This window comes from Cydia splendana, chromosome 15 (assembly GCF_910591565.1).
Source record: "Cydia splendana chromosome 15, ilCydSple1.2, whole genome shotgun sequence".
Lineage (NCBI taxonomy): Eukaryota > Metazoa > Arthropoda > Insecta > Lepidoptera > Tortricidae > Cydia > Cydia splendana.
In genome coordinates, this window is record NC_085974.1 from 3,872,593 (window position 1) to 3,899,744 (window position 27,152).

The 27,152-nt window shown below is 39.1% G+C and overlaps 3 protein-coding genes and 1 long non-coding RNA gene across 4 annotated transcripts in view; 2 read left to right on the forward strand and 2 right to left on the reverse strand.

Moving 5' to 3' along the window:
- LOC134797425 (26S proteasome regulatory subunit 7) overlaps positions 1–25,774 on the reverse strand; it is a 155,486-nt gene extending 129,712 nt beyond the window's left edge. Inside the window, exons 1-10 of the mRNA XM_063769653.1 lie at positions 25,585–25,774; positions 25,462–25,499; positions 25,208–25,381; positions 24,521–24,660; positions 22,751–22,919; positions 21,985–22,117; positions 20,282–20,408; positions 18,284–18,380; positions 11,068–11,276; positions 10,565–10,738 (exon numbers count right to left, since the gene is read on the reverse strand). Of these exons, the coding sequence (XP_063625723.1) occupies positions 10,594–10,738; positions 11,068–11,276; positions 18,284–18,380; positions 20,282–20,408; positions 21,985–22,117; positions 22,751–22,919; positions 24,521–24,660; positions 25,208–25,381; positions 25,462–25,499; positions 25,585–25,657 (1,305 nt within the window). The 5' untranslated portion in view covers positions 25,658–25,774 and the 3' untranslated portion in view covers positions 10,565–10,593. The remainder of the gene's footprint in view (positions 1–10,564; positions 10,739–11,067; positions 11,277–18,283; positions 18,381–20,281; positions 20,409–21,984; positions 22,118–22,750; positions 22,920–24,520; positions 24,661–25,207; positions 25,382–25,461; positions 25,500–25,584) is intronic.
- On the forward strand, positions 897–3,531 carry LOC134797409 (TBC1 domain family member 31). The gene has a single exon (XM_063769631.1). It carries the CDS (start codon positions 1,020–1,022, stop codon positions 3,417–3,419), a length of 2,400 nt encoding a protein of 799 aa, XP_063625701.1. The 5' UTR covers positions 897–1,019; the 3' UTR covers positions 3,420–3,531.
- Positions 3,463–8,959, reverse strand: LOC134797410 (uncharacterized). Its single transcript, XM_063769632.1, has 9 exons — positions 8,880–8,959; positions 7,949–8,080; positions 7,443–7,568; positions 6,908–7,080; positions 6,461–6,623; positions 5,884–5,957; positions 5,049–5,223; positions 4,387–4,645; positions 3,463–3,689 (listed from the first exon to the last, which is right to left on the reverse strand). Exons 1-9 carry the CDS (start codon positions 8,934–8,936, stop codon positions 3,559–3,561), a joined length of 1,290 nt encoding a protein of 429 aa, XP_063625702.1. The 5' UTR covers positions 8,937–8,959; the 3' UTR covers positions 3,463–3,558.
- LOC134797455 (uncharacterized) lies at positions 12,826–18,218 on the forward strand. The gene is made up of 3 exons (XR_010145081.1): positions 12,826–12,889; positions 13,882–14,110; positions 17,465–18,218. It is a non-coding gene; the product is annotated as an uncharacterized LOC134797455 (long non-coding RNA).
- Positions 25,775–27,152: the final 1,378 nt, after the last annotated feature.

The window sequence follows — 27,152 nt, forward strand, 5'->3', positions numbered from 1 at the left end:
GCGAGCTGTCACTGTTGCCACTTTTGTTTAGTGTACGATTAACAATGAGGCCCACGTTGCTGTAGCCATGTCGATAAAGTCATATCGATAAACTATCGACATTTCTTGCAATTTTAATATTACTTCAAAGGTTTAACGATACCTAAAATGAACAAAAACGCTTTTATTCTTTATTGTGGTTATCAGATCACAATTTTATCGTCACGCCCCAGCAGGGAACCAAGGGAAAGTTCAGATATTTAATTAAAATACATAAATACCTACTAAAATATGTGTTCCGCGATAATTGAATTATTTTATTACATTATAATATATTAATTATCCATTAGCATTTCAATTATGTTTATGTTTAACGAAGATATTGAAGCTTCAATTAATCGCTATTTCGTTCCGCTGTGTAGCGTTTATCGATATATAACATGATTAAAATCGACTTTTCACATCCCTAAAAGAGCACACATATACGCTTTTACGCACACATACACAGCCTGGGCGCATCAAAAAAGGCAACACTTGATTTGAAGTCCATCTTGTCAACAGTATGGTTGTCCTTTTTTGACAAACGGCATTTTTAAAAGAGCGAGGAGAGAGAGATGATACTAGTTGCTGCGCCGTGAAAGAGAACAGAAAACGTTGGGCCCTTGGTAATTGCTAAATGGACAACTCATGAGCAACTCATGAGTGATGGTGATGGGCCAATTAATTTCAAGATTTGTTATAGGACAGATGTTACATTAAACTGCATATCAAAATATTTAACAACATTTTAAATTACATTAAATCATTCATTAATTTAATTAGGTTAGTACCAAGTTAGTACGAAACTAAATTGTAATTTTGAACGCGTCCTTGTTTGACTTATTTGTAATTTGACACTGACATTGTTTTGTTTGTAGTAGTCTGTACCACTTGAATTTTGAACTAAATTTGAAAATAAGTCGGCCTAAACTAGTATGTTATTGCTTAAAAAATTATCTTGTTATGGTCTTCTCAAGCAACAAATGTGTTTTTAGTTTTAAATGGAATTCGAGCGGCATGATGGTACCGGTCATGTGCATAAGTATGATATTAAGTTGAAAACGAAACCCAAGGATGGAGTTATTTTACAATTACACCACACAGTCCGAAATCCGAACGGTGAGAATCGTAGAATTCGATTCTCCACAGGGGTCTTCGACGACTCTCAAGAGAAACTCGCATGTTCCGACACCGTAGGAAACCTCTTCATATTGGACTTTACCGAGCTCAAATTTTGGAAGTTTACCCATATCGGGCCATGCTCGGCACTCCATTTCATACCAAACAGAACAGAGGAGCTAGTAGTGGCTAATACAAAGAAATGCGACGTTTCGTTCCTTTCTGTTGAAACTGGAAAAATCTCTCTTACTTTGACTGGACACACAGCTCCGGTGAAGCATATCTCATTCTCAAATAACAAGCTTAATAATTTACTGACCGCGAGCCCCGTGGAAGCCATACTCTGGGAACTGACACACTACACCAAATATTTCACCCTCAATACATACTTGGGTGCCCAAATTCAACAGATATTATTTACACCGGCAGGCGACTACTTAGTGGCCTGTTTTCAAAATGACACAGTACAGATATGGAAACATGAAAACATGAAGTCTGTTAAACAAATAATACCAACAGATTTAAAGAATATGAAAAATATTGCATTTACAATGAATGGGAGAGCTATGGCAATGGCAGGTATCAGCCAAACACTGATACTTTTTAGCATGGATACATGGAAAGCCTTAAAATCAATAGATCTAACAAAATATGGTATATCGGGAGCTCAGCATATTGCTTTTATACCACAAGTATTTGATGGAGGTGCAAATAAAATCCTAGCAATATTGGGTAGTGACTGCACACTTCGCCTGCTGGATTTAGAATCTCTCACAATACTTCAGACTGTTAGTCCAGAGTCATCAGGTATACGCAAATTCGTCGTGAGCCCAACAGGTAAATATTTTCTTTGCATATTGAAACTGGGCGAGGTTAATATTTACAACTCTTCCTATGTAATGGATCAACCACAACTGCCACGGGCAAGTCCAAATACAGAATCTTTGTTACACACCAAGCCTATGTACAAAGAACAGGCTAAAGTAACCATGAGAGCTGAAGTTGAACACAAGATGCGAGTTTGTATGGACAGTGCCAGACTTCGGAGGATTCTAATGCAGTATGGAGAATATCCTGATAAATTCAGATCAGTAATATGGAGGTCTCTCCTAGAGACCCCTACAAACAAGGTGGCTTATTCAGCTTTGATTGAAAAAGGTAACCATCCAAGTTACAAAGACATTGAAAAACAATTCACAATCCACAGTTCAATCACACTGAAAAACTTGAAACGCTTACTCTCATGTCTCGCACACTGGTGTCCACTCTTTGGTGTAATGAAATGCCTGCCAGGGTTTGTTTTCCCATTTGTGAAAGTTCTTCAAAAAGATCCTCTACTGTTGTTTGAGTGTGTAGCGACAATTCTACTAAACCACTGTCAGTTGTGGTTCGAATATGCTCCTTTCCCTCCACTCAGCATACTGGCGATGATAGAAAATGTACTAGGAGAACATGACCCACAGCTACTGAAACATTACTGTGATGTTGGTATCAACAGCCAGACTTATGCTCTAAAGATATTAGAAACTGCCTTCAGTGAAGTATTGACCTGCACAGAATGGTTGATACTCTGGGATCACATCCTCAGCAATGAGCCAACTTTTATTCTAATGGCTGTCGTTTCATACAACATTGTGCAGAAAAATGCTATAAAAAAACTGAAAACACTTCAGCAGCTGGAGAATTTCTTCCACATGCAAAACCCAATAGATAAGAAAACATTCCTGAAAAAAGCTTACATGCTATTAAATGATACTCCAGATGATATCCATCCTAGGAGGTTCTTCAACAGTTTTGTGCCTCTGGATAAAGGTGTGTGCTACCAGCAGTTTACTGGCTATCCGAAAGCCACCATCTGCCTAAAACTAGCAAAGAAGGAAAGGGACAAAATTAAGAAACCAGAAAATGTAACACTGAAAGACTTAACTACTAGAACTCAAGAAAAGGAAATTAAAAATAGATATGTATCAACTTCCGAGTCTAAAATAACGCGGAGTGATGACGATGACGATACTGAAGAATTATTTACCAGTTCAAAATATGTCGGAAAACATGCAAAGAAAAAGCAATCATGCCTCAACATGGGAGACAAAAAACTATTCAAAGAAAGACATGCTACATATTTAGTGCCGAAGATTGATTTAAAAAACAAATTAAAATCTACAGCCAAAGATAAAGGTGTATGTAAGTTTTCGAACAAATGTAAAGGTAAGAGGACTGGTGATGAGTTAGAGAAAGTAGTTGAAATGTTGTTCAAAAGTGGGAGTGAATCTGATACCTAGCGATCCATACCAGCTCTAGTCTGTTAGGTATAATGAAACACTGTTATTAGTTTAATTAATATATTTAATAAAAGAGACTGCTATCCAATTTTAGTTAAATAAATAAATTTTAAAAGCATTTTATATATTTCTTTAAATGTTATTCCTTTTTTGGCGTAGGTCGGGGTATGGTGGATTTGATGTGGCTAAATCTCTTCTTTGTTGATGCACTTAGGTTTGGACTTGATTCGGATTTAAGTTTAGGAGTCACTGGCTTTGGCTTGAAGATGTCTGGAAAAAGAAAAATAAAATGTAATCTATGGTCTTGGTTATGCAAGTGAACTGCACAAGGGTTAAAATTCTAAACAATAGCCTTGTAAGGCTCAATATTGTGCTGATATGTGTATTAAAATTGTAGAACCTGTTTTAATGGAATATGAGGGCTCCGATACACTATTAAAACCTGTTAATAAAGTAACAGCACTGATAATTCCGCTACTTGACGCTAGATATCTACTACTACTAAATAATAGGCGTTTTGGTAACAAAACTGATGGATGGAGTGAGCACTCTATGCTTACTTATTTCTCTATGCCTGAACATACATACTTGCAAAGAGAATAGATAGTATAGAGGGGTCCTATTATAGTAAATTTTGTAGTCACAGTAAATTTACTGCCATCTATCAACACACGATTAAAACTCAAATGAAAATGTATACAACTATCAAAAAAATGTATATATATGGATAAATGATTTTATTTTTATATCATTTCGACCCATGTTCTTTCACTGATACCTATGTGTTAAAATTGTTAAATATGAAACGGTGTCGTTAACGCCATTTAGCCGAGCATAGGCCAAAGGTGTGTGCGCCATCTATCCGAGAATGACTTTTTCTTGATTTCCGAGGCACGTTTTTTCCTTAGACCTTATTCATCATATACGGAGTTACATATGTCTTTGATACTTGTAAAAATATCCTTACTATTTAATTTACTATTCTTATCCTGCGGTTTCAATTTGTCATTCTTGATGCTACTATTCTTCTTGAAGAAGTTAGGTGAGATGCGTCTGAGCTTGGAAGCCACCCCGCCATCTTTGTTGGGCGTCTGTTTCTTGGGCAGGTTCGAAGTGGACGCACTTTCTATTCTCAATAATTTGTTCTTCTTCATGTCTTCGTAGACAGTGCCAAGGCCGGAGAGGTTGGGGCTTGACGCGAACTGGGTTTTCATTGGTTCTGTGCCCTGAAAGGAAAGGGTTAGTGTTAATTTTTTTAAACCGTTAACCCAGTGTCAATTTGTACTGTTAACCATGGTAACTCCAGGTTTAACCGGTTAACCCCGGGCTAGTGGGATGGTGCAAGTGGCCCTTAGTATCTTTTACCTGCAGGCCAAGTCAGCCGCCGGCGGCCCACATTGATTCATGGCATGGTGATAAAGGTACAGAAAAGTCATAGTCGCTCGGAGAGTGTTAAGTATACTCTGGCACATCCACTTTGTCAGTCAAAAAGGCGGCAAATTAAAAAAAAATTGTAGACGCGAAGGGTTGGTCTCCCATAGACAATTTGAATTTCGCGCCTTTTTCTACTGGGAAAGTGAGTATGCCCGAGTATAGGTATTGTTGTTTCATTCGAAGATTCGAACTGACCTTCAATACGGATATCTTGGAGACATCGAGCACCAGCGAGGACATGGAAGAATCATCCTTCCCCTCGTCAGAAAATTGTTTGATAATCGTGGCCAGTTGTTGGCGGAGACCCTCGGCTGCCTTTTCCGCTGCTATTAGGCTCTCGAGTACCACGCTTCGGGGCTGCTGGAGGGGGCTGAAAAATTAAGAAAATGGATTAAAGCGCCAAGAGTTCAGCTCGCTGAGCACTGGGCGGCCGGCCGTGTGTGCCCAGGATCGGATTATCATTGTTATTGTAGTTTCGCCATGTCCGTCTGTCTGTCCGAGGCTTTGCTCCGTGATCGTTAGTACTAGAAAGCTGCAATTTGGTATGGATATATAAATCAATCAATCCAACAAAGTGGTAAAATATTTTTTTTTATAATGTTAATTTAGGTATAGTTATTAGTTTTAGAAGCAATTACTTTTTATGTTAGGTACCTAAAGGCAGTTGTGCAAAAATAATTACAAATTCTCAATGGTGCGTTTTAGACCTATTTCCATTGAAAGTTGTTTATAAGTAGTTGGATTTTTTTTAAGGTGAGGCTTAATTATATTCGGATTTCTGGTCGATAAAGTTACTAGAGAAATACCTAAAGAGGCTCAAGATTGCTATGCATATTTTTTGGCAACCGTAGGTATTATGATCTAAAGCCTACGAGTACATAGACTGCAAAAATCATAGCTACTTAACCCTTTCCGTAGTACCTATACCTAGTGGGATGGGTGGAGTGGATTAAAGGATGACTCACCACTCAAACCGGGCCGGAGCTTCCGGCGCTTCGTTATAGAAAATGACCTTAAAAAATTGACTCACCTAGACGTCTTGTTGCGAATTTTGACACTGCCCGGAGGTGACAACGTGTAGGTGCTTTGCCTTCGGCACATCAACTGAAAAATAAGAATTCAAAAGATTACAACGCACAAATCGTGCGGAGGCGCGTAGCGACATATTTATACCTACTCGCAGATACAGTAAGAGCAAAAAGAATAGATAGTATAGAGGGGTCCTGTCATTGTAAATTTTGTACTCACTGTAAATTTACTGCCATCTATCGACACACGGCAAAAACTCAAAATGAAAACGTATAAAGTTATCAAAAAATGTATATATATGGATAAAATGATTTTATTATTTTTATATCATTTTGATCCATGTTCATTCACTGATATCTATGTATTAAAATTGTTAAATATGAAACGGTGTCGTCACGCCATCTAGCCGAGGATAGGCTAAAGGTGTGTGCGGCATCTATTCGAGAATGACTTTTACTTGAATTCCGAGGCACGTTTTTTCCTTAGACTTTATTCGTCTTATACGAAGTTACATATGCTTTTGGTAAGAGTAATACCGGTGTTAAAAAAATATCGCTAAATTATTTAAAAAGCGTTGCCTTTTTGTTATCAGTAGTGACGTCATCAGCGGACGTGTCGGTGAGCACAAGTTTCTTCTGCAGCAACCCAGGCGTCGGCAACTGCTGGTCGGCCTCCTTCGCCGCCGTCAGCGTGTCCAGGGATCGGTAACGGGTCGGGGTTTCCGCTTTTAGCAGACTGTGTCTGGAATGGAAAGAAATTGGTAAACTCTGGCTAGCGCTAGTAAAGTCTTTCAGTAGATCAATGATATGGTCAAGATAGCAGGGAACCCTTGGATAGGTAAGGACAGATTCCTTAGATCCTTAGAGGAGACCTATCGAGCCTTTTGGTTGGTACGATGATGATTAGTTTTACAATCTCACCTCGACCATGTTGGCGAACTTGTTGGCCTTCTTGTTTTCGCTCTCCCTACCACTTAAATATGGAATCTGACAGCTGTACAGAAGGTTAAAATTCCTTTGTCTCACCTCTCCGGAGACACCTTAACCTCGATCATGCTAGCGGACTTGTTGGCCTTTTCCTTGGACTTGTCGTCGATATCGCCGCTCTCTCTGATGCAGCGCATCATCACGCGCAGCTCCGCGGACAGGCGCTCGCGATGCGCCTTTGGGAGCTGGCCGAGGATCGAGCAGCCAAACTCCTGGAATCATTTTAGGGTAAACGTTCAGTATTCAGCGTCAGCCAAACATGATCATTTACTTATCAAAGCGGAGGTCAACGAAATTATCTTAACCAGAGATACTCTTAACCTGTGGGCCGACCGCGTACGGCCCGCCAGGTGATCCTAGTTTAGATCCTTGCCACCCTATCACCACCAGAAGCCAATGCATCTGAATCCTGATGGCTCACCTTGTCGAGTCGCTGGCCGCCTGCTATCCCAGACACGTGCCAAGCGCCAGTGTTGTGCCGGCTGGCTTCAGGTGGACAGGAGCATGAGGAACTCCCGCTTTCCAGCACCACATGCAGCCCAGGAGCCAAAGCATCTAAACCCTGATGGCTCACCTTGTCGAGTCGTTGACCACCTGCTATCCCAGACACGTGCCACACGCCACTGTTTTGCTGGCTGGCTTCAGGTGGACAGGAGCATGAGGAACTCCCGCTTTCCAGCACCACATGCAGCCCAGAAGCCTGCAAATAGAATAATCTGTCAATAATATTACCTACTCGTCATACCTAGTACTCGTCGTACCTAGAATGTCAGAGAGAAGAGATTGTGAGGTTTCTGAGAGGAAATTCGGACCCACAAAATTTTATATGTAAACTAGTACTGTACCAATTTCCGGGGTATGACCAGAATCCATTATTAGAAACTGGGAATTTCTGAAATACTTGGGATTTTCGGAACATCTGTTCACCCTATCCTATTACATATACCTACACTGCAGCCAAAACTCGCAATGCGTTAAGGGCTTTACCGCTCGGCTGAGGCTTTACCAGTGCTTCACACAAACCAAACCTAACCCAGTTTTCCCAACAGTTGTCTTCGCAGGTTAACTCTTCAAACATACCTGGCAGTTGATCACCACGGTCCTGGCCCCATTCTCCTGACTCATATTGCCGTCGCTGGTATTGAGTGACTTCACGCTGAACCCAAGACATTGTAGCAGTGCGCATAGCTCCACCACGTCCGTGTACGCTTCCTGTGCTCAAAAAATTCAATTTCTAAACAATATGTTATAGAAGTATTTTAAAGACTTTAAAAACTCGGACCAAAGCCAGAATAGATGCGTTTGAAATGTGGTGTTGGCGCAAAATGTTAGGCATATCCTGGACAGCGCGTCGCACTAATGTGTCTATTCTGCAGGAGCTCAAGATCCAGACTCGTCTTTCTGCTATTTGCCGTGGGAGAATGCTTGGCTTTTTTGGGCACTTGGCCCGGCGTGAACCTGATAGCCTGGAAAAGGCTTTGCTAGTTGGGCCTGTTGAAGGCCATCGAAAACAGGGAGGGATACCCACACGCTGGTTCAACGCCATTCAAGAGGTTACACGCGAGGAGTTCCAGGGTTCCTTAAGGAAGGCCATGAATCGGCCAGGATGGAGAGCACTACAGCGCAGAGCGACTTATGGTGGTCACGACCCTCAGACATGAGGATTCGACTAGGAAGAAGATATAAATTATTTATAAGTAGTCAGTTGCAGCAAATTCAGATTCTGTAGACGCATCCGGCGTCTATTAGGACGCAATTAGGTATCCTAATAGTAGGTAATTGCAGTTAAACTAAGTACTAACATTTTTGTTCACTCAATTACCACGTTACCCAATCAGACCTTTGTTATATAACCTCCTGAGACCCGGAAGCAGCTTTTTTGTTGTTGAATTTGGAACATTTAGTTAAACAATAAAAGTTCAAAATTGATTGTGGAATTTGTACCAAAATTTGTACGAGGGGTTAAGAAATGGAACCGAAATTCACACTCAACTCCTTTTTAATAACTTACCGTTGTGGGACACATCGTGATGTTTTGTTTAATTACTTCTAACAACCAATCCAACATTAAACTTTCATTTATTAAATACACGATCAAAATCACTACCTAAAACATAGACTGACAATATTATGCGTTTATTTAACACTTATTCTGAAACTACCCTCTTTTTATTTAGGTAGGTACAGACACATCGTTTCGTTTTTTTCTCTGGCAACTTTTTAGGCATACCTACCATATGGTTTATAGTAAATTTTCATAAGTTAATTTCAGTAACAAATGATCCGTATTTAACTTATATTAATATGTTATGTAAGCTTAGGGGTAGAAAAAAAGGAAATCACATTGATGGTTGCTTGCACACCGTGGAAGTGGGAGCGTGACACCCTTGGAGGATATAACCAAATGGAGACGCCTTGTCTGTAATTTTCTGTACAAAACAGTCTGCCGATTTTTGCGGGAGAGGGGCACGTCAAATTAGCGGATGGTGCTGGGCCTAATAAAATACGGCGTTGCGTGAACAAGAGATTTCCTTCGGCAGGATTGGTCCTTAGGATCCAAGGATGGATTTAAGAAGTGGAGCCACCGAGATTTTTGATGTAAATTTTTATGACACCATTCAGAAGTAAACCCACATAAAATATGAAAAAAATACGTTTTTAAAAATTCCTCTTCACGCTTAAACCGCTAAACCAATTTAGTTAAAATTTGGTACAGAGATAGTTTGAGTTCCAGGGAATAACATAGCCTACTTTAAATCTCAAAAATCATCCTTTAAGGGTGTGAAAAGGGAGGTGGAAATTTGTATGGGGATTCAATAACCGCTGAACCGATTTAGATAAAATATGGTATAGAGATATTTTGAGTCTCGGGACTAAGAACATAGGATAGTTTTTATTCTCTTAAAAGTGAAAAGGAAGGTGTAAGATTGTATGGGGAATCAATAACGGCTGAACCGATTTAGATCAAATCTATGTCTACATCTTTGATTTACTTGAAAATGATACTAAACTTGACATAGAACCTAAACTTAAACAATTATTAACATCAGACGTCGCCGACGCTTAAACCCCCCCCCCCCCCCCCCCCCCCAGCTGCATCAAAAATCTGGGTGGCTCCACTTCTTAAATCCATCCTTGGGTCAAAAGGACCAATCCTGCCAAAGGAAATCTCTTGTTCATGCAACGCCGTGGTTGACCTTTTTATGCTCTGAGCACACTCAACTAAATGTATACTAAGATAACCGTCAGTCCATTCAGTTTCGACAGAGGGAACGCCTGTTAATGGCTACTCCGTTTGGTTATATCCTCCAAGGTGACACCACACGCATCTTACATAACTCATACCTAATCCTAAATCGTAAAGTACTAGAAATATTTTTTAGGATCCTATCCTAGTTAGGATAGGATGCCAGTTAGCACGACTGAATTAAGTAAGATGTTTGAATCGTTTAAGCATGAGCTTAAACGCTTAGAACGCTCTAGACTCCACTTTTCTGAGCTAAGTACTTGCTTTCCTCACAGCACAATCAGTAAAAAAAGAACATCGTTTTATTTCACATACTTAAATTATTTGTAAATCTATTTCTTAGGGTAGCTAACCCTACCATTTTTTGCCAGGTCACTTCAAAATAATATGGTGTAAGTATTTAAAAGTGTTTTTAAGAGAGATAAATGAAACAAAAAGTATGAATACACAATTAAATATTTATAAAGAATAAACCAATCTAGTTGTAGGTCATGTAACGCGGGGTGGCTGAGAACTTGGCGTAGCTCTTGATGACCTTGTTGACGGCTTCAAGGAAGTCCTTCTCGGTGGCGACCTTGCGGCGCGCGCGGATCGCGAACATGCCCGCCTCGGTGCACACCGACCTGGGAAACAGACCATTTTCAGACACAAACTCGATATTTTTACACGTTTTTTGGACATACGCTAACGAAATTATTATTTTTTTATTGAAAGAAAACTGCTACTTGCTGCCTTAAATTCGTCTGAGTTGAGACGATTCTAGTCTCCCCAAAAGCCCAGTCTTACAGTCTTACACGCCACGTCACCGGAGTGTCAAAACTGAAATTGAACTTTATGCATATGCACGTAGGTCTGTGTTGCTCTGTGGTTTGTGACGGATTAATCGGTCTTTGGCGTTGGACCTACGGTGCGGATATATCGGTCATTGGCGTCCAAAAGGTTAAGAACTTACCTAATTTCAGCCCCGGTGGAGTTAGGGCACAGCCTGGCCAGCAGGTCGAACCGTATATCCCTCTCCACGCTCATGGAGCGCGCGTGGATCCGGAAGATGTGTGCGCGGCCCTCGAGGTCCGGCAGACCGAACTCGACTTTGCGGTCGAGGCGGCCCGGACGCATGAGCGCCGGGTCCAGCGTGTCCGGACGGTTAGTCGCCATTAGGACCTGGGGAATTATTACAGGTTAATTTTGTGAGGTGAGCGTATAATGTGGCGACGACGAATATCCAGGGACCGGATCGGATAAAGTATTTGATAGAATTGTTTTTTACAAACCCTATCATTATCTTACCCGAACAAAAGGGTAACCAAATACATACAGTCAAAACCGTTTATAACGACATCGAAGGGACTGATAGATTATGGTCGTTATAACCGGTAGTGGCCAAGGCCAATGTCTTGAAATTGCACGAAAAAGAGAGGGGAGAAGGGTAACACAGGTAACACTATTAAACACATTAAAGCTATCTACCCTATTCAACATGGATACTACGTTATAAGTGGTTCCATATGGATTAGTCTAACACAATGATAAAGTAATCATTCATTTATTTATTTATTCAATCATATATTATGGCATGCATAGGTATTAACCATCAGGCAATCAGAGTACAGCTTTGTGTTTGTATCAATTCAGTTAAGAACGAATCAGAGTAAATCCATCTGGGTATATAACCATTTGCAGGGGCGTATTTTGAAATTTGGCGCCCCGGGCCAATACGTTTTGCCGCCCCAGAAGTCAAGGAAGAAAAACAAAATGCAATCCGGCATGCCGCCCCTGGGGGTTGGCATATGCCGCCCCTGGAGGTTGGCGTATGCCGCCCCTGGAGGTTGGCGCCCCGGGCCATGGCCCGGATGGCCCTAGGGTAAATACGCCCCTGACCATTTGTAAGATTTTTTTTAATAACCTGTAAGTCCTACTGTTGGGCAAAGGCCTCCTCTCTTTCCCGCTATTTGGTCGTAATCCAATGCACGCTCCCTCCACTTTACAAAATGTATCAAGGTCGTCCCGCCATCTCCGTTTTGGTCTTCCTCTACCCCGAGATCCATCCTGTGGGACCCAGTATGTGGCTAGTTGGGTCCAGCGCTCACGGTTCATTATGAGGTTTTCCAATCCCAGCGATAATCAAAATATAAATGTACTTGCAGTATCTAGCCGTGGGCGAAGTCGCATCTGTGAGGCCTTTTTCTTTCAATGTGTATTCCCAAGGTAATAAAATGGGTTGGCTTCCGCGAGAACACCTACACATTAAGTGCTACGGGTTACGCTCATAGCGCGTAGCCACGTCTTTGCCGTATGGAGCGCGTAGTCGCCACGAACAGTGTACCCGACAGTCGGGTTCTTGCATGCCGTGGGCGACACCCCACTTTGCTTACGCCTAGCTACGCCACTGTGTACTTGAAAGCCAAATTTTCTTATTGGACCTTAAAGGCATGTTCAAAACTTCTACTTCTGTTAAGTTTTGTTAAAGGCATTAGTAAAATTTACTTAGTTAATCACACTTCAAACACAAACACACATCCTATTAAACCATATAATTTATCATTTAAAAAGATTTATTCTCGCGAGCCTGCCCATAGCGACGTCGCATATACATTATGTATAAAATACAAAAATGCATAAAGTATGTGACGACATTTTTTATACGTGACTATTATGCAGTAACTGACAGCGATAATATTTATTATCTTTTGCAAAACTAGCACAGAAGTGCCTTAGAAGTCAAGCAATCATGTCGCTGACTAAAATTATTGTTGTAATCGTCTTTCTTAGCGCATGTAAGTGTTAAAGATTGGTCGCCTTCACTGGTGACCGAAGAGCTGGCAGCTTTCTCGCACAACGATATTAGCATCGTAATACAGCGGCGAAATGCTGCCAGCATCCTCGACACCATAACAAAGGGGCCGCATTTCTTAGACGTATTTTATTGCATTATTATTAGTTTTTAGTTTTATTTTATACAGGGTGTTTGGTACATCGTTTGCCAAATTAAAACGGCAGATAGGTTGAGTCATTTGCTATCTTCTCATGCCTAGAAAAAAAAATTGGCCATGGTTTTTTTTTACTACTGCACAAGTAAAAATTTGAAATTTACGAAAAACTGGCATAGAATAGAGCTGAAAAAAAAATTGCGCAAAATTAAAAATTTCTAGGCCCTAGAAGATAGCAAATGACTCAACCTATCTACCGTTTTAATTTGGCAAACGATGTACCAAACACCCTGTATATAAGTTAGTTTTTAGGGTTCCGTACCCAAAGGGTAAAACGGGACCCTATTACTAAGACTCCGCTGTCCGTCCGTCCGTCCGTCTGTCTGTCACCAGGCTGTATCTCAAGAACCGTGATAACTAGACAGTTGAAATTTTCACAAATGATGTATTTCTGTTGCCGCTATAACAACAAATACTAAAAACAGAATAAAATAAAGATTTAAGTGGGGCTCCCATACAACAAACGTGATTTTTGACCGAAGTTAAGCAACGTCGGGCGGGGTCAGTACTTGGATGGGTGACCGTCTTTTTTTGCCTTTTTTTGCATTATGGTACGGAACCCTTCGTGCGCGAGTCCGACTCGCACTTGCCCGGTTTTTTTATGTACCATATATATTGTAGATTATAGTGTTAAATCAAAGGAGCAAGAGTAACTACACTTTTTTGTCCATGAGTATATGAGACTGACTGAAATAGCAAGACACGTTCGTACGTTTGCGTGAAAATACGATGGAAAATAATTATGCACTTACCTACAAACTGTAAATGCATTTTTTCAGATTCAAACACCCTCAATTGTGCCGACATAGCGCCATCTAGCGGTGCCTTAAATTCGCCTACAGCTTTAGCAACTCAGTATGAGAAAGGCAAGGGACGCAGGAAGCGAAACGCGTTCAACCTGTACTATATGATTCGAGAATGCACTAGATGTAGTGCGTGGGATTTGTTGGGTTACGGAACCTACTGTGGATTCGGCGGGGCTGGTACACCGGTAGACGATATTGACAGGTGATTAGAGTTAGACCAAGAAAAGTCTCAGAGATTTTGACAACACGCGCAGTGCAGGTGTTTATTTTAAACATCAAACTTGTTTGAAATTATGACGTATAAATATCACTGGCACTGCGTGTGCTGTCAAATTCGCTGCAGACTTTTCTTGGTTCTACTATAATATCCCTACTAATATTTAAAATGCGAAAGTACAGATGTAGTGCATAATTATTTTCCATCGTATTTTCACAGGAACGTACGAATGTGTCTCGCTATTCCAGTCAGTATCGGTACAAAAAGTACTGAGGTTGACTCATGGTATAATAATATACTCCGCCTGGTACTCTATTCCCGTCTTTTCGTAGTCACGTGACTGACACAAGCCTACATCATCATGCGACAGCGCTATATGATAATATGCGATAGCGCTATATGAAGTGGCAATGTTATTGTGATGTAGGCTTGTGTCACTCTGGGAAGAGACCATGTTTTATTAGACTATGGGTTGACTGAAGTAGCATGACAAATACGAACGTTTCCGAGATAATACGATGGAAAACAATTATGCACTACATCTGTAACTATGTTTGTCTGTCGATTTATCTGTTACCTCTTCACGCTCCGCTGAACCGTTTCAGATAAAATTAGGTATGGAGGTTTAAGACCCGGCGAAAGACGTAGGATAGTTTTTATCAATCATCAATAATTCAATATCATTCCACGCAGACGAAGTCGTAGGTAGAAGCTAGTAGATCATATTAAGAGACTAAAAATCTAGACATACTTATTGACAGACATTATAGCATAGCTACTTTGTAATATTTTCGCGAAACTCTACTAGTTTGTTACGACGATTTCACAGCCTTCAGCTCCCTAAATAATCAATATATATAATAAAAAAAGTGTACAATGTGCGTGCCGCTAAAACTCAGAAATGAGTCCCGATACTATCAAGGAAGCTATATGGGGTGCTAGCCCTCTATCTCCCGTCCATGAAGAAGTTTTCCGTTTTTACCTTAAGGGTGTGCTTTTGGAGATATAAGGGCTGAAAGTTTCGCCCTCTGAGACCCAGAAGCAGTTGTTTTTGTTTTTGAATTTTGAACCTTAACTTAATAAAGGAAAGTTCAGAATAGATCGTGAAATATATACCTACCTACAAAAATTTGTACCTGGTGAGGTGTCTCGGGTCTCGGAGGCTAGATATTTCTAGAACAGTCCAGAACATTCGAGAGTATTCGAGAGCACTCCACAACATATCAGAACATTCTAGAATGTTGGCAAATATTCGAGAACATTCTAGATTATTGTGAACATTCCAGAACACTTTCGAATGCTGTGGAATATTCTGGTACATACGATGCCGTCTCGGAGGCTAGACATTTCTGGAACAGTCCAGAGCATATTAGAGTATTCGAGAACATTCCGCAGCATATCAGAACATTCTGGAATGTTGGCGAATATTCGAGAACATTCCAGATCATTGTGAACATTCCAGAACACTTTCGAATGTTGTGGAATATTCTGGAACATTCGACGCCGTCTCGGAGGCTAGACATTTCTGGACAGTCCAGACCATTTGAGAGTATTCGAGAGCATTCCACAGCATATCAGAGCATTCTGGAATGTTGGCGAATATTCGAGAACATTCTAGAACAATTTGAACATTCCAGAACACTTTCGAATGTTGTGGTATATTCTGGAACATTCGAAGCCATCTCGGGTACCGGAGGCTAGACATTTCTAGAACATTCCAGACCATTCGAGAACATTCCACAGCATTTCAGAACATTCTAGAATGTTGTCGAATATTCGAGAACACTCCAGATCATTGTGGAATATTCTGGACCATTCGAAGGTTTTCTTAGGATCATAGCTACCTATTGTGGTAACGTCGTGAGTTTCGAATGTTCAAGAACATTCCGGAATATTCTGGAATGATGACGAATATTCGGAAATAGCCTAGAATCCAGGATGCTAAATCACTGTGGAAATATAAATTCCGACATTGTATATTGTGAGATAAATAAATCATATCATATCATATCAATGTTCCATAACACACTCAAATGTTGTGGAATGTTCTAGAACATTGTGGACTATTTGAAGCCTTTTTTATCTTTCCATGAAGAAGATTCCCGTTTTTACCTGAAGGGCGTGCTTTTGAAGATAATTTCACTCTCTAGACATTTCTAGAATAGTCCAGAGCATTCAAGAGTATTCGAGATCATGCTACAACATTTCAGAACTTTCTGGAATGTTATCGAATGTTTGAGAACATCCCAGATCATTCTGGAATATCCCAGAATACTCTCGAATGTTGTGGAATATTCTGGAACATTGTGACCCATTCGAAGCCTTTTTTGTGTGGGTGGAGCTACAGAACATTCTGGAATATTGGTGAATATTCGAGAACATTCTATATCATTGTGGAACATTCCGGAACACTTTCAAATGTGGTATATTCTGGACCATTCGAAGCCTTTTGTATAGGGTTGAAGCTACCTATTGGTAGGGGTAAATATTTAAAGCAAGACAGATGTGAGGTTCGAATGTTCGAGAAATTTTCGGAATATATTGGAATGTATCCAAATATTCGTAAATAGCCTAGAATCCAGCATCCTAGATAATTGTGGAGTGTTCCAGAACATTCTCAAATGTTGTGGAATATTCTAGAATATTGTGGACTATTCGAAGCCTTCATACTCTCAGGACATTTTCGACAAACACTTCCAGTTATCCCTATTGACTATGCCGGAAATAAATAAAAAATGTATATAGGTAGTGTAGTTAGAAAAAAAATACCTAAATATATTTTAAAGTTTATCCTTTTATTACAACCACCACACAATTCTCATGTCAGCTCCCTGAGCGAAGCCGGGTACCTCAGCTAGTAATTAAATAATTTTGGTAGGTAGTAACTTAATACCATACAGCTCAGATTTTCTTTCATGTGAGCTTATTATCTGATTGAAATGTACCTACCTAAAAATATATCACTACACCTTATAAAACAAAGTCCCCCGCCGCGTCTGTCTGTTTGTATATTTGTTCGCAATAAACTCAAAAACTACTGAACGGTTTTCACCTATCAATAGAGTGATTCTTGAGGAAGGTTTAGGTGTATAATTTGTTAACCCGTGCGAAGCCGGGGCGGTTCGCTAGTTATTTAATAATACTTATCCAGTATGATTTGATATAAGTACACTTGGTAAATTACGGCTGATGCCCCTATAACTGAATACCCGGGTCCACACAGAGCAAGCATACGCGCGAGTCCATCTACACTGGCCGTTTTGTGCGCGAGGAAATTGCCTCGCACGTATGCTCGCTCTGTGTGGACCCGGCTAATCATGGCCTTCTTTTCTTCGTCAGATGCTGTCAAAAGCACGACCACTGCTACGACGATGTTATAAAGCGCCACGACTGTTGGCGCGTCAATATCTACATAATGCCTTACGATTGGAAAGTCTACGACGGGTCACCCTACTGCGGCGATGAAACCAATCGGTGTAGGAGGGGGATATGCCAATGCGATAAGGAGATGACAGAGTGTTTGAATAGGATTGGGTGCCCCTAATGTGACTCTAGATGGTTTAAAAAAAACAATATATTTTCGAATAAAATGAACTCATTCGCACAACTCACACGGATCGTGTATAGAATTCTAAGTTGGCAATACCATATTATATTTAGAAATATTGTCGCCTATACCAGTGGGGAGACACTCCTCCTTTCGGGCATTCTCGGCTCCTTTCGGCTCAGCATTGCTCCGAGCAATTCTTAGGGTTGACACAACTTGAAGTCCCTTTGCGTGCACGACCATCACAGATAAGATAATGACTCGAATTTTGACAACCCTAAATAGCCGAAAGGGATAAAGCCATTAGAAAGAGATAGCATGATTCGTCCCTGAATCGCTGTCAAACTTCGGTTTTGTAGGAAGTGTCCTTTCTTTAGGGTAGTACGTGGGCCATACTGAAAGTTTCTGGATTCTGATATATGAGATGACTTATTTTTTCTAAGTGGCCAGTCCAGGAATTTTCAGTATGCCCTAAGTACTATTATTTTTTCTGTGCCTATACTATTTTTACTTGTATATTATATGTGACTTAGTTCATTTACCATTCGTTTCATTCACCAATCACCATTCTCTTTCCAAAGCCTGAATAATTTTTGATTATTTTTATTCACCTTGATGTTGCCTCGAGGGTCGAAGCCGTCCAGCTGGTTGATAAGCTCCAACATGGTTCTCTGCACTTCGTTGTCGCCGCCGGCGCCATCGTCAAATCTACAATCAAAAGTTTTTGGTTAAAATACTATTTTTGGTACACGCTTTTATCGCTGACTGTACTTTTCATTCCACAGGCAACTAAGGGCTCATTTAGACGATGCGAGAACTCCTATGCGAGTTTCATTACATTGCAGTTTTTGATCGGCCGGTTGAATTGGACGTAACCAACAGTCCGCAATGTAACTAAAATCGCATGCGAGTTCGCGCGCCATCTAAATCAGCCCTAAGACTCATCGAGACAATAGGGTATTATACTGTATTTAAATTAAATGATTTTACACTACGCATGAAATAAAGCACCAGATAATTATTAGAAAAACACAGATAGGAGTTATTTTTAAACACAAGTTCTTTTTAATAAATCGGATAGAAATATAAAATGTAGGTGAGTTGACTGTGATGTCACGATGTAATGTTTCCTATAAATTCCATATTAGCAAATCGTTTTGACAGTTCTAAAAAAGTAACTGATTTGACTAGTAGGAAAATACCCTAATATATAACAACCCCTAAGTCCCCTAGCACAATTAGGTTGCGTTGTTTTATCACAAAGCACCTATGGCCACCTCCTGTCTCCATCGTCAGACCAGCTCCATGTCATCATAATATTCATATTGCAGTGTCATCCGATTTACATATGTATGCAAAATTTCAGATCAATCAACTGGGCCAAATTTAGCTTCCAAGATTTGTAGAGTTAGACCAAGAAAACTCTGCAGCGATTTTGATACCATACGCAGTGCAAGTGTCATTTATACGTCATAATGTCATAGAAGTTTGACGTTTAAAATAACACATGCACTGCGTGTGCTATTAAAGTCGCTGCAGACTTTTCTTGGTCTAACTCTAATAAAAATCCATACAAGAAATATTGGCAGTTAAATTTTAATAAATGAAATTTTATAATAAAATAAGATTTATTTCGTTTTTTAAATCCAACAAAACAAAAGCCTGTTCCATTTGTCTTTATCTGTCACTTTGACTTATGTATTTGTAAGAAAGGGATAAAACATAATTTAACTAAATCAGGCCCGTAAAGTTTTATGAATAAGGGGACTCGTAGTGTAAAACATTGTAGCCGCAGCCTTGACAGCTGAAATAGATAGCATTGTAAGTGTACGCACATTATGCGGTATCTAGGTTGTTAAGTGTTATCTTTTGAAGTTACAACTAAACGTTCGCCATAAACTACAGCTATCAAATTTGAGGCTAAGGTTAATGTGGCGAAGACCGTCTATAAGGGAAAAACGTCTACAAGCTCTTTCGTCGCTTTTAACTCTTGCGTTTGAGCACACAGATAAGGTGCAGGGGGACAATTTCGACTGCGGGTTAATTTCAACTAATCTAAATATCTTCCATGTTTTACATTATTAAAGTAACCAGAGTCACACACAACATCTTTTTCGCTGTCTGGACGTATATGGTACTCTAGTTAATAATGTAAAACATGAAAGATATTTCGATTAGTTGACATTACCCTGCAGTCGACATTGCCTCGCTGCACCATACTCCACTTACAGAAGTTCGATAGAGCAGAAGTGAAGCTCCTCCTTTCTGTGTCTGAGCGACGACGTACGTATACATACAAATACCACAGTGTAAAAAGTAACAGTGGACCGACGCCTTTGATGTTTGCGTAAATGCCGACACCGCAACACAGTAGGATTGTCCGACTTTTACACAACTACCCAAGACTTACACTAGACTTACTATAAGACACGCTAGCCCTGTAAGTATAGTACCGAGCTACTAACAATGGCGATGTATGCAACTCGGGTGCGCAATATGTATACAGTATGTAGTGCAGTGTGTGTATGTAGTGGCGCTCTCTACGCAGTTTTGCGTAATATTCCCTATTTAAACAACATTTCATAAGCGAATTTACTAAAGGATCTCACCTAGCACCTCCGATGGCGTCGATTTCGTCAAAGAATATAAGACAGGCCTTCTTGCTGCGCGCCATTTCGAACAGCTCGCGCACCATACGTGCGCCCTCACCCACGTATTTCTGGACGAGTTCCGAACCTGAAAAGTAGACTCTATGTTAAATGTAATACAGTATAAGTTAGATTGATGCACGGCTTACTAAATTTTCAGAAAGACAGCAGTGTACAGAGTGATTTTCTGAATCGTGCAATATAAAAATAGGTTTTTTAATTTACAATTGCGCTGCGAGTTGCCTGCATGATGTACAGCGAGCTGCAACATTGCATGGATACCAAAGGAATTCATTCATAGTTTTATTTATTTATTTTAATTAGACTTTATTTCGGACATCACAGATCCATAAATGATTAGTTAGGTACAATATTACTTATCTCTATGTTAGTATTGACAAAACAACTTATATTTAAGTACAATACATTATTTATGTACATTATAAATAAATTCAAACTTTTGCAACTCGCTCTACACTATGCGCGAACCTGAATCATAGATTGTATTTTTTAAGGAACAAGGTTTAAATTAGACTACCAAGAGATTCACCTATTCGAATGCACTTACAAAGTGAAAAGATACATTCTAAGACATCGGTTACACGCTAATTCTGGAGTCAGTTCAGTCCATCGTTGTGGTCAGAATGACGGGAGAATTATCGTGTAACACGCGGACTGATGGACTGATGGTCTGGACAAATGAAAATTTAAATTTTTAGATAATATTCGTCAGTCCATTTTGAATGACAGAAAACTGATAGGAGACTGATCGTGTAACCTGTTTGTGTCATTCTCGCGTCAGTCACCATATTAGACAAGCCTAAATGACTGTGTTGCGTTCTGTGTCCAAACGGCGACTGTGTCGTAATTTTATCAGTCTGTTGTCAGTCTGGACTGATCGTAACCGTGTCCATTTTCCATCATTCTGGCATCAGTCAAAACTCGAATAAGACTTATGAGTCTTATGACTGAACTGACGCCAGAATTAGCGTGTAACCGATGTCTAAGACAGAATTTGTATAGCAGTGTGTAGTTTTATCACAAAACTAGATACGATAAAAATGTTCATTGCTAAGTTTTATATTGGGGAAGTGTATCAGAATACTACCAAAGCTTGTGAATAGCATTCTTTCTTTATTCCCCAAACAAAACCAAAATAAAAGCTCATGTTGTAACTTACCACCTCTTCATAAAACTTTACGGGCCTGATTTAGTTAAATTTTGTTTTATCCCTTTCTTACAAATACATAAGTCAAAATGACAGATAAAGACAAACGATTATTAGTAAATTGAGGTTTGTAGCGCGTTTATGAATAAGGGGGTTACTGCATATCCTCGTGCCGTGAGGCCCCATATCTTTTAGTATCTTAATTCCGAGCTTCACAAATTTCACGGGCTGTTGCTAGTCCCTTGGGCGAGACCTATATGTTTAACAGTGAACGTCTTGGGCCTGATATGATGACTCACCTATAACTCTGATGAAGCAAGCGTCAGTGCGGTTAGCGACAGCGGAGCGCATAGTGTCCTGCCGGTGCCGGGAGGGCCGAACAAGAGCACTCCTTTTGATGGCTTGATTCCGAGCTTCACGAATTTTTCGGACCACTGGTTCCTTTAGTGAAGACTACTCCAGTAGTGGATATGTAAGGGCTATAATGATAACTTACCAATAACTCTGATGAAGCAAGCGTCAGTGCGGTTAGCGACAGCGCGAGCGCATAGTGTCTTGCCGGTGCCGGGAGGGCCGAACAGCAGTACTCCCTTAGGCGGTTCAATACCCAGCTTCACGAATTTCTCGGGCTGTAACAAGGAATTACTTTAATTAATAGTATAAATTTTAGAACTAAAAGCAAGTATAACTATACCGCCTACACACATTCACCCTCGCTTTTGAAGTGAATATGTAAGACATACGGAACTACTTTGACTGTGGGATTAGTCCCACATGTGGGATTTGTGGGATTTTAGTGTTAGCACTAAAATAACAAACAAAAATTGTTTCATACACTTCTGTTAGTCAGAGGGTGCTGTTAGTCAGAGGGTGCTGTTTGTCAGGCTTTTTTCGATTTCAGAGGGAGAATGGTAAAATTTGTTTGATATAATCTACATATATTAACCTTTCAGAGTAAGTTATAATTTACGTTAGGCAAGTGATTATTCTAGTCCAATTTTTCGAAACGTGTCATTAGTCGTATTAGTGCGGTTTTTTTTTTCTTTTTAGGAATATCATTTAATCTAGACTAACACGATATTGAAATGTCAGAAAAAAGGTTGACTGGTAGAGAATGCCTCATGGCATTAAGTCCGCCTTTTGTACTGTAAGGTTTTCTTTTGTGCAATAAAGATTAAATAAATAAATAAAAAATGCCTTTGGTCAAACATGGCAACTGGCAAGTCCATCATTAATCAAATTAACCAGAATAAAAAACTTACATGCAAAAGTGGGGTCTCGACGACCTCCCTAAGCTTCTCAATTTGCTCCTTGCACCCACCAACATCGCTGTAAGTCACATCCGGCTTCTCTTCAACCTGCATCATGGTGACTGTCGGGTCGATCTTCGGAGGCAACGGGATGTGGATCTGGTACTTGTTACGGTCAACCCTGTTGAGGAAAGTATCATAATTAGAATATTACAGTGGTAATTAATATTAGAATATTAAAATTAAATATGTTATTAGAGTCCTAGCTTCTGCCCCGTTTAGTCTGCATTCAATTCAGACCCTGATACCTTTTGGGCCCACGCTGGGATACAAGTCCCTTTGCATTTGCATAGGTCCTTTGTTGGTACCTCCCCTACTAACTTTATCCTTCAGGCCAGGCTACAATTAATTGGACGGGTAGGACGGGATGATTCTCAGGATAATAGACTTTTTTTACATTATTGAGTAAACCAATCCAATCCAATATTTCACATTCATAATATTATTCACTTACTATTAGTATTAGTTAGTCGGTGTAATAATATTTAGGTATTAAGTCAGAATCACATTACTGGTATGTATAGTTAGGGCAAGATACAATTTATTTTTGTTGTTCAAGGTAATAACTCAAAACAGTATATCTCAACCAGTCAAGCTGTTTTCAATGAACATTTGATGTTGGAGAGTTGTATCAGAAACTTGCTAAGCTGTATAACAATTCTCTTTCTTTACTCTCCTAATTACATTATACCAGGGGTTCCCAAACTGCGCCGCGGCGCCCTGGGGCGCCGTAGACAGTAGAGAGGGGCGCCGTGAGGCAATCCTCCTCACCATGTTGCCTATCTATTTCTAATAGCCTAGCTATACTCTGTATCTTTAGGTATTTAAATAAAAGTAAACAAAATCTACCCTCTAATGGCTCCTTAAGCCAGTTGAGGGTAGATGAAAACATTACATGATCAAATAATGTAGGTTAAAGTCAGGTCATTCAATGACTGATCCAGGCGGTTTTGTATTTGGTTGGTTAACCAATAAATGTTATAACTACTCGAAAATGTACAAATTGTTTGTTTACTTTTTTTTTAATACCTAAAGATACAGACTATCCCCCTTATTCATAAACGTTTACTAAAGTTAACAAGCCGATAATAATCGTTTGTCCCTTTCCATCATACCAATACGTCGGAAAGGGACTAACGATTATCATGATTATTATCGGCTTGTTAACTTTAGTAAATGTTTATAATAAGGGGGTATAAAGATTGGGAACTCCTGCATACAACAATAGTAAGCTCAAAGACAATCTAACCCAATTAGATAAACTATATTTAGTTTTGTTATGAGACTTATGAGCTTTGGTAAATTTTAAGGTCAACTGAAATGATTATATCTTTAGAGATGGGTAACTGAGTAATATCTCTTGACATAAATGTATTTTGATCTTTTTTTCTAATGAAAATTATTAGTTTAAATTTGAACTTTAATAGCTGCCAATAGAGTTTAATATCATATTCGCCATATATGGCTTCATATGCGGTAAAGGGTTAATTTTATGACAAAAAATATCATTCTAACAACTCAGAGTTGTAGTAGGTGGCGATCACAATAGATCAGGGATGGTCGCAGTGATACATAGGCTATAGCCCCTAACCAGAAGAAGAAGAAAACAGCCAAGACTTATAATCTTACTAACAGTGTCACATAGCCATGCATGATACTCAAGGCACTACTCTTACTGTCTGTGCCCTTTTTACGACTATCTTACACTCAAATAAAACTTACCCAACCCTCATGCCCTCTTCAATATCTGTGGGAGCGACTGAGTCTGCGAGATCCACCACAAACTTGGCAAACTGCTTCACATTAATTATGTATTTGGGATCATTTGAGTCTGCATTGATGATCTTTGTGCACCTTGCCACCTTAAAAAAACAATGATAGATTAATTAATGTTTAAGAAGAAGTGATTAACTCTAGTCTGAAGTAACTACCACATCAAAAATGTTTGGTAAGATATTCTCTACTCTACTACAAAAAAAAAAAGATTCATAAAGAATCAAAATTTCTTTACAAAAAGAGGAAATATCTATGTAAGTTCCTTATAGTTTTTGATAATTGGTTAAACATTATTCATAAATGCGCTACAAACCTCAATTAGCTAATAATTGTATGTCCTTATCTGTCATTTTGACTTATGTATTTGTAAGAAAGCGATAAAACATAATTTAACTAAATCAGGCCAGTAAAGTTTTATGAACAAGGGAGTAAATGTGCTATAATAACAATGTATTTCTGACTAACTAGACTTTGTTGTATTGTAAACAATGTTTATACAGCAAGCAACAGAAGCATGCATCCATAAACATTGAATTCCTATGAATACATGGGGTTTATAGTTTATTGTTGTACTTTCACACTTAGTCACTGCATAGTCGGATCACAGTTAGCTTAAACAGACCAATAACTAACCTGCAATGGCTGTTCATTCTGTAAAGTCTGTTTATCAGCTGCAAGATCCCATAATGCCGGAGGAGCCAGCCCTGTGTCTGATTCCTTAATACCCGTGAGTTCATTGACCCTCTTCATCACGGTCTGAATGCCTTCCTCTACTTCCTTGATGATCTTTGTGTATTGCCCTTGCCCCTAAAAAATAAGGCGATTGAAAAATGCCAGTCACTATGGAAATATTAAGGTTATAATATTTGTTGTTGAATAAAACTTACATAGGACTTTAGAAGAGCTATGTCACCTTCATCCAGCGCTGAAAAATTAAGACATGGTATTCATATTTTTATTATCAATCAATTTTTTTTGATGACACAAATTTGGATTTTTTTGTTACTTACATTTAATTTCCTTCTCTGGCTCTTCCTTATCATCCTTGACTTTCCTCATATCATCTCCTAAATGATCCGGCATTTTTTATGTTTATTATAATTAACTAATAACAAAATCTAATTCAGTTTATTCTAAAATCCACAAATCACACAAAGCGAAGTAGGTGACTTCAGAAAATGTCAAATTTTGTTGAGAAAGCGTTTACGTACTTCTTTACACGCAATTTTCTAACTGGTTGAATATAATTTCTTGTTAGTTTCAAACAAATTCGGAGTCTGGTTATAGAGAAATATTTGATATAAAATATATTTATATTTTAAATAAATCGATCACCGTCATTGAGCAATCAATATAGTATAATATGTTTAAAATGCAAAAAAAAATGCGTGCCTTGGAACGAATAATGATGATGACAAGTCGAAAATTCGGTAACGTTCATAATTTACGCATACGTTAATTCATGCTATAAATATTTAAAAACTCTCTTCTTAGGAAAAATATATGAATAAAATAAAGAAATTTGATGTGTATTAATCAAACGTTTACTCCATTTGATTTACTTTTCTTTTATTTTAGGTTAAATAAATAAAATTCAATCAAGATATTGAACGCATTGTCAACCAATGACTTGCGCCCTGCGCCACCGCGCGGCTGCTATCAGTACTAAAATTTTGTATTCGTAGTGCTGAATGGAGAACCACATTTTTTCGCGTTTTTCATGAATATAATCTTTTGAAATCTCAAATATAATCTTTTAGGTAAGTCAGAAAAAACGTCCTGCACCTTGTGTAGCCGCTATGACGTCGTTTAAGCGCTTAATTATAGATTCAGCAAACTCTAGTTCCCATTATGACCCAGAAACTAATGTCAAAGCCCGGTTTCACACGGCATTTTCATTGCACTACGCGCAGTTTTCTTCTTAGTTAATGTCTATAATTGCCTAAACGGCGTTGTATCTTTGAAATCGGCTGAACGCGCGCTTCCTGTAAATAAATACAAAAGGTGTGTTCTCGTATGGGAGTTGAAAATCGGCCGGTGTGGTGTGGATTAGGACTGCTGTCGTTGATGTAAAAATGCTTGGTATTATCTCCATGTTATCTGTGTTGTTATCATTCCATCACGATCATCTCTTTTCGTGTAAAAAATGTCATGACAAATGTGCAGTGTATTACTTGGATATGTTTTGTATACTGAAGAAGGTAATTGGCAGTTCTTTGTTTTAGCTAATTAGACCGAATATCTAATTGGCGCGCGTTATTTTAACGATAGACACGATTATTTGGTTGAGATTACATCACTTGTCTCAAGTTTGTTTGTGATGGCTGTCACCTGTGATAACCTTTAAAATGTAACTACTCATAAGTACATGTGATTGCATAGGGCCCCTAGTTTTTGACAAGACTGTTAGATAAGGTACGTTTTTTTAATTTATATATTTTTTATTTTTTTCTAATTTTTAGTCTCGAGAATTTAAACAAAAATCAGTTTAGGTATATAATTTCCTCGAACATAACACAAAAATAGTAAATATATTTTTGGGTGCTGAAGGTTAAGTATATTTGAACCGGTAAACTAA

Bases quoted from the DNA above. Each gene is read 5' to 3' on its own strand.
- LOC134797409 (XM_063769631.1), top strand. From the start codon at position 1,020: ATGGAATTCGAGCGGCATGATGGTACCGGTCATGTGCATAAGTATGAT.
- LOC134797410 (XM_063769632.1), bottom strand. From the start codon at position 8,936: ATGTTGGATTGGTTGTTAGAAGTAATTAAACAAAACATCACGATGTGT. The intron at 7,569-7,948 runs GTATGTTTGAAG...TTCTATTTGCAG, and splicing joins CCGTGGTGATCAACTGCCAG to GCTTCTGGGCTGCATGTGGT. The intron at 6,624-6,907 runs GTGAGACAAAGG...TTTCCATTCCAG, and splicing joins GTTAAGGTGTCTCCGGAGAG to ACACAGTCTGCTAAAAGCGG.